A 15,407-nucleotide genomic window follows, 5' to 3' on the forward strand; every position below is an offset into this window, starting at 1 on the left:
AAATGTTGATTTAGTTAAAACGTTTCAAAATGTTGATTTAATTCTAAATCAACATTTTTATCTTGATCAGAACTATTTTCACCTAAAAGCTCAAGATAATTTATAAGTTCAGTTTCTGAAATATCCGACTGAAATGATATACAAGGGATATCTGTAAAGTAAAGACCGTTGGGAAATCTATCTCCTTAAGGTTGGCGAACCTGTGTCATTCATGGCCATGCTAGTAATGTAATACTGCATTGTTGTCTGTAAGTTGTCATGTTGTTTCTTTGATTACGTATGAGTTATTACGTTATAAAATGAATTGTAAAATCGATGTTGCTGTCGACTGTGAAATATGTGGAGTCATAAGTTTTTTAAACCATCAAAACATTAAGCCTGCTGAAATTCATAGGAAGTTGGTTGCTGCATGTGGTGATAATGTAATGAATGAAAGAAACATCCAAATATGGTGTGAAAGGTTTAGAAATGCAATTAATGTGCATGATGAAGAACGTTCAGGGAGGTCCTTGATAATCACTGAGGACTTGTTGAAATGCGTCGATGATGAAATCAGAAAAGATTGATGCTCAACGATTTCTGACCTGGCCCTTCTTTTTCCTGATGTTATTGGTCGCATTGTTCATGACCATTTGGGCTTCAGAAAGGTTTGTGTACGTTGGGTGCCACACGTCTTAACAGAATGTAACAAAAAAATCCGAATGAGATTATTTTGGAGTCTTTAATCCCCTACCCATAAAAAGGTGATGAGTTCCTTAATTCAATTGTTACCAGCGATGAAACATGGATTTCGTATTACATACCTGAGAAAGTGAATGGCGTCACCCTCGGTCACCAAGCAGACCAGGAAAGGCCACAGCCATTTGGATGCAAACTGATGGCCACAGTCTTTTGGGATTGGTTTGACATACTGCTGATTGATTTCATGGCACGTGGAACAACTATTAAATTTACAATCACCCACCAAATAGTCTGGACTTATCCAGGCTCCTTCAGATTACCATTTGTTTAGAAAATTGAAAGAATTTTCAAGTGGTTAGTAATTCACGGGTGACGATGAACTTAAAAAAATGCTGTTAATTAGTGGCTAAATGAACTGGCAGCAGAAGAATACAAGGATGGTATATTGAAGTTGGTGTATCGCTACGATAAATGTCTTAGTTCATGTGGTGATTATATAGAGAAGTAGTTTAAGGTATGTAGTTTAAGAGAAATAAAAAAATATTTATAAAGTTTTCAGAATAAATTTTTTTATAATGAAATGGTCTTTACTTTAGAGGTAACCTCTCGTAGATGATGCAAAAAATGTAGAATTTTATTTCTAAGACTAGGACCACCATTTTTACCAGTTATTGAAAATTTTATACAAATGAAAATAAATAACATGTCCTTAAAAAAATCATAAAATTTATTCTAATTGCAAGTAACCTTGAATACAAAACCCGAACCAAAACCAGTTTTCCTGATGATGGAATAACAGCTCTGAAAATACTCGGATATATATTTTTAAAATTGTTGGTAAGTGGAACTTTAATTTATACACTTGTTTTAATACAGACAGTGCCAAATGTTTAGTAAATTAAAACAGAACCAGTTATTAAACTAAAAATCTATAAAAATAGAAAGACGGTTGGTTAGATTCAAAACTGTTATTTATTACTTTGATTTTATCTTATTTAAAAAATATTTTCAGAATTGTAAGCTTTTTCTGTAAGAATTGGTTTGCTTTAAAACGGATTTTTTTTCAGAGGAGTGATGGTGGTACAGTTTCTGAGTCTGTTAATCAGAAGAGTAACTCAAAAGAAAGGAAAAAGATAAAGGTATATTAGTAATAGTAATTTTACAATAATTGTGAATTGAAAATTTATATAATATTATTATTTTACATAACTCTTATTTTTATGTGGTAATGTGAAATAACTTTTAACTACTTTTATTATACGAGGGCTATTCAAAAAGTAAGGAACGTTTCCACCTGACGCCGCCAGGCGCACGCCAATCGTGTATATATTGGTGTGCTTGTGCTCGGCACCTCAGCCAGCCGTGACAACGGGAACATCTCCGCACTGCCCATTTTTTTATATACAAATTTGAAATGTGTGTTGCAATCGAAAATCCTGCCAGTTGTGAGGTGCGGTGTGTGATTCGTTTTTTGTTGGCAAAAAACTTAAAACCAATAGAAATTCATCAGGAACTGTGTGAAGTGTACGGGAACAACGTAATGAGTGAAAGCTCTATCAGGAAGTGATGCATACAATTTAAAAATGGCCGAACAAACATTCACGATAAAGAGAAGAGTGGATGTCCAAGCATTGTGACTGACGATCTGGTCTCCAAAGTTGACGAAAAGATTTGTGAAAACCGCTGTTTCACAATAACTGAGCTTTCTCTATGTTTCCCACAAGTTTCACGGACTTTATTGTTTGAAATTGTTTCACAGAAGCTAGGCTACCACAAATTTTGTGCAAGATGGATGCGTCACTGAGTGGTTGAGATCGCAGGCGGCAGAATTCTATGACACAGAAATTTCAAAGCTTGTCCACCGCTATGATAAGTGCCTGAATTTGTATGGTGATTATGTAGAAAAGTAGTATTTTAGTCCCTCTTTCACATGTATATAATAAAAAGTTTTTCTTGTACTTGGTTTTTTAAAATTCCAAAACGTTCCTTACTTTCTGAATAGCCCTTGTATATTACTTGTTTTGTGATTTATCTTGATAAAAGTTTACATACAATTTTGCTTGATGATCCTTTCAGATGAATTGAATGGATATTCTTTTTGTTACCTGTAGATAACATCCTTATCCATTTCTAATGGATATGATGTATTGTCATGACATATGTTGTATGAAATCACGTCATATATTGGTGTCATTATCAAATAATGTACTATAATTATGTACTCATTTGAATAAAATGTTTATTTTATTTATTCATGTTAATCATATGTATGGTACATAGTGCAATTACACAGGATTTTTATTGTAATCTGGACAAAGGCATCAGAGTTTGTGCATTGGTAATATTTAATAAGTACCACTTGATGGTGTCAATTTCCAACTGCCATTTTGAATTTTTTTGAAGCACTTTAAAACTAAGAACACAATCGACTAAATCCTCAATGATCTGTTTTGTAATGTTCATAACATATTAATCTTCAACATTTAATTTATATTTTCAAATTATAAACATTGAATATGAAGTTAAGTAAAAAAAAACTTTCTAGAAATGTTGGTGGAATTATTTTGTGGTATTTGGAAAAAACTTTTTCTTGTTTTCCTTGCTCTACTATATTCTGTATTTTATATCTACTGTATATATTTTTTATGCATTTTCTCTTTGAATCTATATCTCTTCTGTGATATTTGAAAGATATAACCTTTGTTAATTTCTTTCTATCCAACCAAACATGTTGAAGGTATACACCAAAGAAAATTTCTTAAATAAAATTCTTAATTATTTAAAAAAAGGAACATTAAAATGAGAACTTTATTCAAATAACCATAGGACTCCATCCAGCCATAGTTACCAGTGATGAATAAAAATAAAACATATAAATATGTTATTTATGTTTTATTTCATTTTGGATTATAAACTCTCTTGAAAATTCTTAGATTGCATGTAAATTTTCTTTTGGAAAGATAAAGCTGTGAAGTTGTCCAAAGAAGTTTTCTGTTGGCGTATCAACTGGTAATAATACTACATCAGGTAAAGGTAGGCATTTCATAATTACTCATGTTGGCAGTAAGACTAGGTTTGTCAATGGTAGTTTCTGGATTTTTTAATTTAAATCTGTAGGAGACTATTATAACAAGTTGAACTATGAACGTGTCCTTTTGAGAAATGGTTTAGTGATGTGTTCTTCTTTTGTAAGATAATTCGGTTATTGTCTTAGGCAGTGCCTCTTATCATTCATGTAAAAAGGAAAAAATTCCACCAGTGTCTTGGAAAAAAGGTATCAAAATATGGATTAGTTCAAAGAAGTGAGTTTTTATGGGGATGAACCTAAGGTCCAATTGTTGCAAAGGATTTAGTTTATTTTAATATGTAACTGATTTTAATAATAAAATTGATGAGTTAGGAAAATCCAATGGTAAAACCAGACTTCGATTACCTCCCTATCACTGTGAACTCAACCCAGTTGAGTTAATTTGGGGACAAATCAAAAGTTAAATAGCATCAGAAAATACTACTTTTGAAATATCCGATGTTAAAAATTTATGCTTGAAAGCCATAGGTATAAAATGGGCCAGCAGAAATGGAAAAAAAATGTATAAAATACATAACGGATACTGTTGAACCAAGTTATTGGGAATTGGATAATATAATAGAAAACAAAATCGAGTCTCTCATTGTGTCTTTTAATACTGATACCACTATGGATTTTTCACAATCATATAATGAAAACTAATAAATTTATTATTTGTTTATTTATTATCATAGAAATTTAATCTAAAATATTAGTTAACTTTTACTGTTAGTGGACAACTGATAGTTGTGTGAAACATACAGGACTGCTGCAATGAGTAAAAGAAAAGTGAAGCAATAGTGTTGTGAGTTTAAGGAAGACCGTTCAAATGTTCACAACAAACAAGGATGTGGCAGGCCTGGTATCCAAACTGATGATCTTGTTGAACTTGTGAATATAAAAGTGAGAGAAAATTGTTGCTTTATGATTAGCAGTGTTTCTCTAAAATTTCCTGTAGTTTCAAAGACAACATTGTTGAGAATTATGATTGATACTCTAGGCTATCATAAACTATGTGCATGATGAATGCCAAAAAATTTGACAAGTGCTCACAAAGATCACAGGCTGACATATCTACATGTGCTTTCAACCAATTTAACCATGAGGGAGATGATTTTTTCCTGTACTATCACTAATGATGAAATGTGGATTTCATACATCAGTGCCGAGACAAAACATCAATCCATACAGTGGCGTCATTCTGGTTCATCTGAACTGGAAATTCAGTAAAGCCTAGTCTTGAAGGAAAAATGGCAACCGTACTCTGGGACCAAAAGGGAGGTGTGCTTTTGATTGATTTCATGAAACCTGGAACATCCATCACATGCCATGTCTATTGTGAAACACTTTTATAAACTGTATCACGGTCATTCAAAACCGATGATGGGGATTGCTGAGATCAAGAATTTTTCATGATAATGCAGTCCACACATGGCTGCATGAGCAACAGAAACAATTTAAAAATTCAGATGGGAGACTTTTGATCACCCCCTTACTGTCCTGATTTCACGCCTAGTGACTACAATCTCTTTTTAGACTAAAAAACTGGCTTGCCTCTCAACAATTCGAGGAAAGTGAGTTGAAAATCTCTGTGCAAAAGTGGCTACAATCCTAGGTGGCAGAATTTTATGCAGTGGCTTTGAAGAAGCTTGTTTCATGTTATCAAAATGTTTGGAACAAACTGGTGATAATATAGAAAATAAAATTTGAAATATGTATTTCAAACAAATAATAAAAATATTTCATTTTTTCAACTGTTCTCATTTTGTTACTGATTAACCCTTACTTTTGAACTACGTCTCGTTTGTTCAAAATTTTATGAGTGATAATTTTTGTGTCTTGTCTGATGTTTGGGTTCTGTGAAAGTACTGTCAGTTACAAAACTTTGTTAAAAATATTTTTTTAAGTCATATATTTAAAAATCTGAATATATATATGATGATTACATGTTATAAAGATAAAAGACAACTTAAATCAGCTCTAAACTAGGTTAACATAAAGTGTAAGCTAGTTGATACAGTAGTAAAGGTTTTATATTTTTTTTACATTTTTAATTTTCATTGGAGTTCAGTGTGTTACTGTATAGACCTCCATTAAAGTGAAATATATAATATGCTTATCATCGATTTATCCTGCTTTATAGATGTACAATTATTGTATTAGCTATCAAGGTGATAAAATTATTTTAAAATTGTTATATGTATTACTCATCAAAGCTAAAAAATATAAACATATAAATGCACAATAGTTCTACCAATAGTTTCAATAGTTCTGCACAATAGTTTCAATAGTTCTGCACAATAGTTTTCTGAAGTAGTGTTGGCACTGCTTATAATGCAGTGGATGGGATAGTGTGACATGGATTTTGTGGTATAAAAACTGCTTGCAATTTTGTGCCTGTGCTGTTAATTTTGCTTTCTTCATTTCCATATCTTGTATATAGTATTTTTCAATACTTTCATTTGCATGTTTTACAAACAATATTTTTGAATTTTTTTATTCTTCTTCATTTTTGCATATTTTAAACAGAATTTTTTCAGTACACATTCTTCATTTCTAGATTTTATAAACACTATTTTTCAATGCTCATCACCAACAGTTTTTTTTTTACTATCTTCTCATTCATGCTTTCCTTCACAACCCTTCATCCAAGATTTAATTCCCAGATTACGACAATTAATGGATTTAAAAACCCAAAACAGATGTTATGAAATCCCAGCTTAACTACTTTATCTTTATAGCATAACTGCACAGTAATTAATGTTATAACAAAATCAAGTAAAATGGGAGAAAATGAAGGTTTCAGTATTCACAGAAAAATCTCGTAAAAGAATGGAAAATAAGTTAACATTGATAACTTTCAAAGATGTGCATTAAGAAACATTGTATACAAATTTCATTATATATATATATATATATATCATTAAACATTGTTTACATTAAAGAAGTTATTAGCAGTTGCAAAATCAGACCATTCAGATTACAGATAAATTGCACATGATTGGGAACTTTGGGAAAAATTATTGAGAGTATGGGTTTTAAATGGAAGAAGACTGAAAATAAGAACGAAATTGCAATAGAAAAAAAATTATATACTATTCAAACAAGTAAATTATTTAAAACAGATGAACATTTTCAAATTGGAAGGAAGATCAGTTTTTTCATTTTAATTGTATTTGCAATCTACACATTTAAAACATTAACATTCGCCTATGATTATTAAAAAAAAAAAACGTATCTATAGGTATATTGATGCACACTGGTAGCAATGCACTTGTAATTTTTAAACTGGGTCAGAAACAGGGAGAATGCTGGAAGGGCACTAACACTGAGAACTATGAAAAGTAATTGGAAACAGTTAATACCAAACTTTCCACCTCATTCAGTTTTGATAACATAATGCTTGCCATCAGAACGTAAAATTCAAAATAGATACAAAGCAGAAATATTTTATTTAACGGTAAACAGATATGTTAAAAAAAAGGAGTGATGGTAGCACTAATGAGTTTCAGTTAACAAACGGTAAAAATACAGAGGGCGTAGCTGGGATAATCACTAAATTAAAAAAAACCTTATATTTCCTTTCTACTTTAACATTTTGTTAAATTATGCACATGAAAGTATAGTCATTAAAAATAAATAAAATTTAAAAAGAAATTAAGCACATAAAAAATGATAAAAAGTGGATATAAAAAATAAATACCATAAATACATGGCGGATATGTAAATTTACAATAAAATTATGTAATGAAGGGAAACACTTTCACTATGCAATGCGTTTGTGTGGTGATGTAGATTGCATTAGTACTGATATTCTTTGCTCCTCCCAGCTGATCTGCAATCCATTATCACTCACCAAGTCAGCTGAACTTTCTAAACTTTGATGATTAGTATATATATTTTTTAGTTGATTATTTTATCAATTTAATTTTGAAAATTTGAGCTAAGCTTATTATTATTTTTTTTTATAAATACAGACCAAAAAAGAAAGGATAGCGTGCAATAATATGCGAGAAATAAGAAGAGAATCACAACGTATGGTACGAGAATCAAGTTGTATACTTCCATATCATCGACCCAAACAACGTACACTTGCTGAGTTTATCCAGAGGCGGAAAGCTGGGCCTTCTATACCTATAAAAACAAATAAGGAACATTTGATGCGTTTGGGGTAATTACTGAGAAGTATTCTATATATCTATTATTCCTTATATATTTTTAAGTCTAATAGTTATATTAGTGTAAATTTTTAATTCCACTTAAAAGAGAACATATTTTCTTTTTGTTGAATTTAATGCACCATTTTCCTTCTCAATTTTATGACTATCACGAAGATTTTGTCATATTTCTCACTGAACACTATCAAAATTATTTGGTGTTTAACTAAATTGTTAACTAATAAATGGTTTGGAGGTAAAAATCTATTTATGCCAATTCAAATTTGATGTTATTATGAAAACATTGTAGACATTGTGTGATCCCTCTGCTATGAATATTATAGTGATTGTTAGTGATTTAATTTTGGAACAACTGAATTCAAAATTGTGTTAAATCATGTATGTAAATTTCTTCATTGTGAAATTTTTGATAGAATTAAAATTTAAGTAAGAAAGTGACAGAAAGCTGTATTTTTATCATTAATGTGGTCATGTACTCTGCTCTAAGATTTAAAAAAATGTTTTAGGGAGAAATTTAACAATTTAGTTCACAACACAAAATTATATACATTTTATTATTTATTTTATTTATGTAAATTTTATACATTTTTTTATAAAATTTATAAAAACTTTTGTTTTTATGACCTTTTAATAGAATATGAAGTACAGTAGACTCATGATTATCTGGCCTAATAGAGCGGCCGACCATGCCAGATAGCAAGAAAGCCGGATATGGTAGAATTCAAAGTTTTATCATTTAATATGAGTTTGACAACCTTTATACATATTGTACTGCAAAATGTAGCCTTGTTTCACATACAGCATTTTTAAAAAAAATTATTGTGGTACTGTGCATTTTTATAATTCTTAGTGTCGTGAAGCAATGACAAAAATGGAATGTTTTCTAAAATTAGTTTATGTTAATGAACAGTGTTTGTCTAGAATCTGAATGTTTAATATACTATAATTATAATAAAAATGTACAGTGCATGTCGACTTACTTGATCTAACTTAAAAAAGTATTTGATTGAAGCTTGCGTATTTTGTCGCATTCTCTTCCTCGCTGATAATTCCCGCCATTTACATAAGCACGTGATATCTGCTGGTGTTGCTTCTTCCTGTTGACTTATGTATTCGAATGTGGTCTCGATCACCTTAAGAACTTCACAGTGCGGTAATAGATTGGGGGTCTTTCTTCAACGGTATCTTCTTCATTTGGCTCTTCATTTAATACCATTGTTACTATATCATCATTAATTATTTCTTCAATTTCATCCTGCTCCTTCCATTCCATGACATCCTTCAAATCAGCCGCCTCATAGCCAGGAATTTTTTCCAGCAATGAAACAAGTTAGTTTTTTTTTTGTAATTTCTTTGTCGCACTGGTTTTCTATATCTTCCCAGTTGTCACTGGCCTTATGATCTAGTAATATTTTCCAAGACTTCTCAAGTGATATGGCCAGTATCTCGTCCCATTTCTCAGACGCACACCAATTCACACATGCATACAAATTAATAAAACTCTTTAAAAGATTAAAGCAGAAATTTAATTTAACTATATCTGTTTAAAGCAGAAATTTAATTTAACTATATCTGTTTTCAATCTGATCAGGACAGGGAAAATGAGATATGTACTGTACTGTACTTTTGGTATGGCTAGGTTAATAGTACTGTAGATAAAATATTCTATTTTTAATGAATGGATGATGACATGTGTTTTGACTGTCATTACAGTACAGTATTTGTCTTAACGTCTTTGCAAATTAAAGTCAATGAACACAACATTATTGAACAAGAGTGCTTGATAAGGAATGAGTCATAAAGTCCGGGAAATGTACATAGGTCTACACTATACTGTAATTAAGTCATTAGTATTCTTATCACCCATAAATGTACATTCGCATAGGAAATGCACTCAAAAAATAATGTAAATAAAAACATTCATGAACACAAAAACAAGCATAGAAAAAAAGATTTGTGTGTACAGTACAGTACAAGGAAAACTAATAAGGGAAACTCCATTTCTTTTTCTTTTTTTTTTGCTCATTCATTTATTATAGTTACAAGTTGTTTTCAATCAAAACTATGCGATTTTATTTATGTAATTATATCAGACCGGATAAGAGGGTGGATAGTTACAAGTCTATTGTAATCATAAAACGGCTAAAAATCAGTTTTGTTCAGAAGAGCAATGGAAGCTTGCCTGGTCTGAGTAATCTTTATTCTTATAATTTTTGGTAGAAAGCAAGAATATGATCTTATCATTTTCGGAAGCAGTGTGCATTTCCCAGGGATATTTTTGAAATTCTATTTAGCGCCTACTATTCTTCTGATAAACAATATATTTAATGGTAAACATTTCGTTCGTATTGGATATATGGTTCTTACGGTATAAAATAGCAAAAACAAAACAAGAAAAAAATAGAAATCATCTTTGATAAGATTGTATAAACCTTTCAAAATCTTAAAATTTCATTATTTATAAAATCACTTAATCTGGTAAATCTTTTCAAATCTGCTTTCCCATATTAAATGTAACTAAAAACAATTTCTGTAATATTTCTGTTTCAAGAAGTAGATTGAGATATATTAGTAAAAAAATTTCTTTTCAATTTTATAAAGAAGTACAGAATTTTAACAGTAAAAGGAAGACATTGGGAAACAATGAAATCATTTAAATTTGTAATATTTATTTATAGTAACTTTTACAGATAATCTTTTTTTAAGCACTGCTCTTATAAAAAATGTAAAAGTTGTTTGTTTATTAATATAAAAATACAAAAACAAAATAAAATTGTTTTTAAAGTAATAATAATTGAAGTCTTATAATTAATAAAGTTTTATGAAATACTTTGCTTAAAAAAAAGGAAAGAAATGTTTTTATGTATAACATTTTAAGAAGCAATTTGTATTTTTAACAACCAGACATATTTCATGCAATGAACATGGGTTTTAAAAGTCACCATGGAACTTGCCTTACATCTAGCTGGAATATCTTTTTATAAAAATTATGAAGAAGGTTTTTGTATACAGTTTCAATACATTTGATGACTAATCTTGAACCAAAAATTCTAGAAGCTGATTGTTGTGACTGTCCACACAATTTAAATGTAGCTCAGTGATAAATTGAAAAAACATGGTTTTTTAAAACTAGTTGAAGGTTGTTATACTTCTGTAATCTTTTACACAAAGCATTTTTTTAGCCCTATTTAATATGCTGTAATATTGAAGCAAATCTTAACCAATGAAAAAATAAGTTCATCATATTCATGCAATTTTTTACTTAAAAAAAAAAGTATTTAATTCAACACAATTTTGCACATATTCTATCATTAATTTTTTTACTTATTACTTTTTCACTCTTTTGTTGCATTTTCTATAGTTTTCTTTCATTTGAATGGGATCCTTCACATATTCAGTGGAAGTTCCTCTGTCCTTTTAGATTGTAATATTTAAAGTATTCCTTTTTCCTTCCATTTAATGGAAGGAAACTTTCTTGTAGATATTACTTTTTATGCAGTCCCTTTCACTATCCAATGATCTTTTGGAAATGCTTTTTTTTTTACAGTAAACTGTATTTAACCTGTGTTTGTTTGTATTGCAACTTGAAAAGATACATCTTCAATTGTTAATATCTTTGAATTTTCATAATAACATCCTGTTCTTGTTTGATTACTTAGATCTAGATTAAATATAAGGGACTGCATTATTTGTAAATTGGAATTTTATATACCCCCATTATTATAGAAAAGTTTATACATAATACAATCTAAATTTATTATCTGATACTCTGGTTAACTTAATGGATAAAACTTTTAGGTGTTAATTGTGCACTTAAGTCTTTTCTGAGAGATTAATTTTGGAATTTTTTTTCCAGTAAGCAAATTGAGGAAATGGAAAAAAAGACTGAAGAATTTTTTAAATCTGATGACTCAAATGATGACAGTGATGAAGAGTATATTCCAACAAATATTAAAATGAATGATGAAAATAAAATTAATTTAAAACTAAAGACTGATGATATAGACACATACAAACAAAATTTAGATGATGATTGTAATTCTAAAGATTCATTTATTAGTTCTTCAAATGTTAAAATACTGGATTCTAGTACAAATGTAAATGATATTATGACTAATGAAAAATTTGATAGGATGATAAATGAAAACAATGGAGAATCAAACAAATTTATAAGTGAAAGTTCAAAGCTATCTGCAAAGATTGAGACTCAATCTACTGATGAATTTGCATCTGATAAAAGTAATATGAAAATTGATAAAGAAAATGCTGAATTATTAAAAGATAAATCTGCAGAAAATAACTGCAGTACTACTTACTTATTTACAGAAGTTAATGAGAAGTCACCTGATAAATTAAATAAAGCCAATAGTTATGAATTTTCACAATCTAGTGCAAATATTAATGAAGATAAATGTAATGAAAATGATTGTGTGACTAAGAGTGTTCAAAATAGTGAAGAGTTCACTTTTGAATTAAGAATGACAAAAGATAGTGAGCAAGTAATAGAACCTGAAGTTAATGTAAATAACTCAAAAACATTAATTAGTTTTGAAGAGAAATCTAATAATCTTACTGAAGGATCAGTTGAGGTATCTGTTTCACATTCAGAAATAATTTATAATGATACAGTTAAAAGGTCCATGGAGAACATTACTACCTCATCTAGCAAAACTCTTGTTGAATTTCAAGATAGTGAAGATTTTATTTTAAGAATGGAGGATAGTGAAAAAATTGAATCTTTTGAGCCAATTAAAAATATTCATTGTGAGAATAACCTAATAGACATAAATAATGAATTCTGTGTTGAAGCAGATAAAAATAAGAAAAGGTTTGACTGGGAGGGATATGTTGAAGAGGAAAATATTAAATGTGTGGAAAAATCAAAGGAAAGTGATAAATCTGAGGATAAATTGGAAGATGACAATAAATATAAGAAAGGATTAGGGAAAAATTGTACACTTAAAAATAGATTTCGAGAATTTGACATTGATTTTAAAAAAAATCCACAATTGAAGGGACATTCCAGTGAAAAGATACATCTTTTTTCACCTCCCAAATCCTCTGCAATTTTGGATCTTAAAAAAAGATTTTTTGAACATTTCACCATGGATAAGAATATAACAATCAAAGAAAATATTGAAATAAGGTATGCTTTGCTTTATTTTGAATTATTAATTAAATTTATGTTATTAATCTTTACCAACTAGTTTGTTCACTATTGAAAATTAATCAAAATACATTTTATTTGTGAATAATTTTTAAAACTGACATTTTTATGTTGAAAGTTAATATTTTTTTGTGTTAAAGAACATAAATTTATTTTCAGCATGACAGGATTTATTTTAATTAAAATAATTTTTAAATTATTTATCAAAGCATTTAATACATGACTGTATTAAAAGTAAAACTACATGAAAATTAAGACAAAATAGAGGTTAGAATTCAATAATTATATAAGCTAGAAATAAGTTACAAAAAAATAATCATTAAATGACACTAATAAAACAAAAAAAAAGTACATTTACATTAACTGTAAGTGTACAATACTGTTAAAGCATTATTCATCTTTAGGGTGGTTTTTCATTAACAGTCGAATCTGGAATGTGCATCAGTGTGTGGGTCATAATGGTTTATAATGAGTTAACTAGAGTTATCTATATGCACATGTTATACTGTTTAGTATGTTTTAATATGGCTTGTAAAAATAATAACCTACTTAATCAAACCCACACTTTTCAGCATCCCATAAGTGAACATCGACCACTCCAAGCATATTGAGTTCTATGGTTGATTTAAGTTTGCATTTGGATTTATATATTCTCAAAGGACAACCAATAGGATTATAATTACGAAATTTTATATAAGTTTCCAAAAATGTAGATTATGAATTTTTTAAATTTACACTTTGTGAAAATTACGTACATAACAATAACAGCTGTTAAATAAATATTTTGTTATTTACCAACTACAAATTATTATTTTGTAATTAGTTTTGTAACTAGCTTATTCAGCTTCTAATGGAAAAACAATACCTAGAATGGTATTAACAGTAAATTATGCAAAAAAAAAATCATTGGATAAATTTTGCTTATTCATAACAAAAATTTTCTGTTATCCAACTACTATGAAAATTAAAAAATTAAATTTACCTATAGCAGAAAATGAAATAAACTCAAAAAACCCACCTCTGGATTAATTTTTATGATTGTAGGCTGGTAGTCATCACCATGTTAACTGCAGATATATATGGAAGGTGTCATTATATACTATTTATTTAAAAATATTTTTGAATGGTTATACTTAAAAATTCTGTCAATTTAGATTTGATTCTGAAGTTCAAATAATTTAATAAATATAAAAAAAATGTAAGAGGAAAACTTTATTTATCATCAAGTTAACATAAAAATGAAGAGATTAAAAATTACTTAAGTTTGTAGAATTAACAACTGAAAATTTGTAATATGAAGAACTGCTTTTGAGCAATAAGGAATTCCTTGTTCTGTTGTTTAATCATTTACTTCTTAATAATTTCTCATCCTTGTTAATTTATAGATTTGTTTAGTGTGTTTAGTTGCCGCCAAATCTTTTAATTGTCAAACTTATGTACTTTTATAAGATCTTAAGTTGTGATTAAATCTTCAGTAAATGAATGTATGGGTTTTGGGGGTTATTGTCATAAATCTCCTTTGGATTTGACTGATGATGTCATTAAAGTTGCTGTTCAGTATTTATTAACTTATTTGATGTTTATGATTACCTTACCTGCTGAAAATCCCTCTTATTTGACTGAGTAGAACTTACATAAAAGCACAGTTACATAGTTACAATCGGAACTTCTGCTAATGAGAGAAATTTTCCTCTAAATCACTTGTAATTTCATTGCTTCCTTTCTCCAGCAAATTAAAAGTGATTTGATATCAGTTTAATGTTAAGATTTGTATTCTGAAATCATTAAAACATAAATATTTTCATTTATTGTCAGGGTACCCAAATGTGGGTTGTTTATTATTATTTTGTACAGTACTGTACAGTGTTACTTAGGGTGTTACAGTTTAGTAGTTTGGCATTACACAGCTTGTAATTTATTTGGTAAGTAGTTCTAACCTCTTTTATATTGAATAAAACATTTCTATTTAATTTCTCTCTTTCAAAGAGACAAAGATTTTAATTTTATTATAGTATGTTTAAATTAATTTGTCATTAGTGTTATTTCTGCTGAAAAGAACTGTAAAGGTGATATTAGTGATATAAAGCATGAAACCATAAATAATTCTACTAAAATAGAAGAAAAATGGCTTGAAGATATAAAAAAGGCACAACAGCCTGGAGAAAAACTTTCAAGGTTGAAAGCACACTTAGAAAAACAACTTAGGGAACGTTGGAAAGAAGAATGGGAAAAACGAATTCAAGAATATAAATTGAATGAAGAACAAGTTGAAGGTAGGTTTTCCAAATTTAATTTATTTAATATTTTCAATTTT

At 28.9% G+C, this 15,407-nt stretch overlaps 1 protein-coding gene across 1 annotated transcript in view; it reads left to right on the forward strand.

Moving 5' to 3' along the window:
* LOC142325090 (uncharacterized) overlaps positions 1–15,407 on the forward strand; it is a 61,594-nt gene that overhangs the window by 8,501 nt on the left and 37,686 nt on the right. The window contains exons 4-7 of the mRNA XM_075366427.1: positions 1,749–1,820; positions 7,726–7,919; positions 11,783–13,072; positions 15,131–15,366. Of these exons, the coding sequence (XP_075222542.1) occupies positions 1,749–1,820; positions 7,726–7,919; positions 11,783–13,072; positions 15,131–15,366 (1,792 nt within the window). The remainder of the gene's footprint in view (positions 1–1,748; positions 1,821–7,725; positions 7,920–11,782; positions 13,073–15,130; positions 15,367–15,407) is intronic.

Source organism: Lycorma delicatula, chromosome 5 (assembly GCF_047948215.1).
Source record: "Lycorma delicatula isolate Av1 chromosome 5, ASM4794821v1, whole genome shotgun sequence".
Taxonomy (NCBI): Eukaryota; Metazoa; Arthropoda; class Insecta; order Hemiptera; family Fulgoridae; genus Lycorma; species Lycorma delicatula.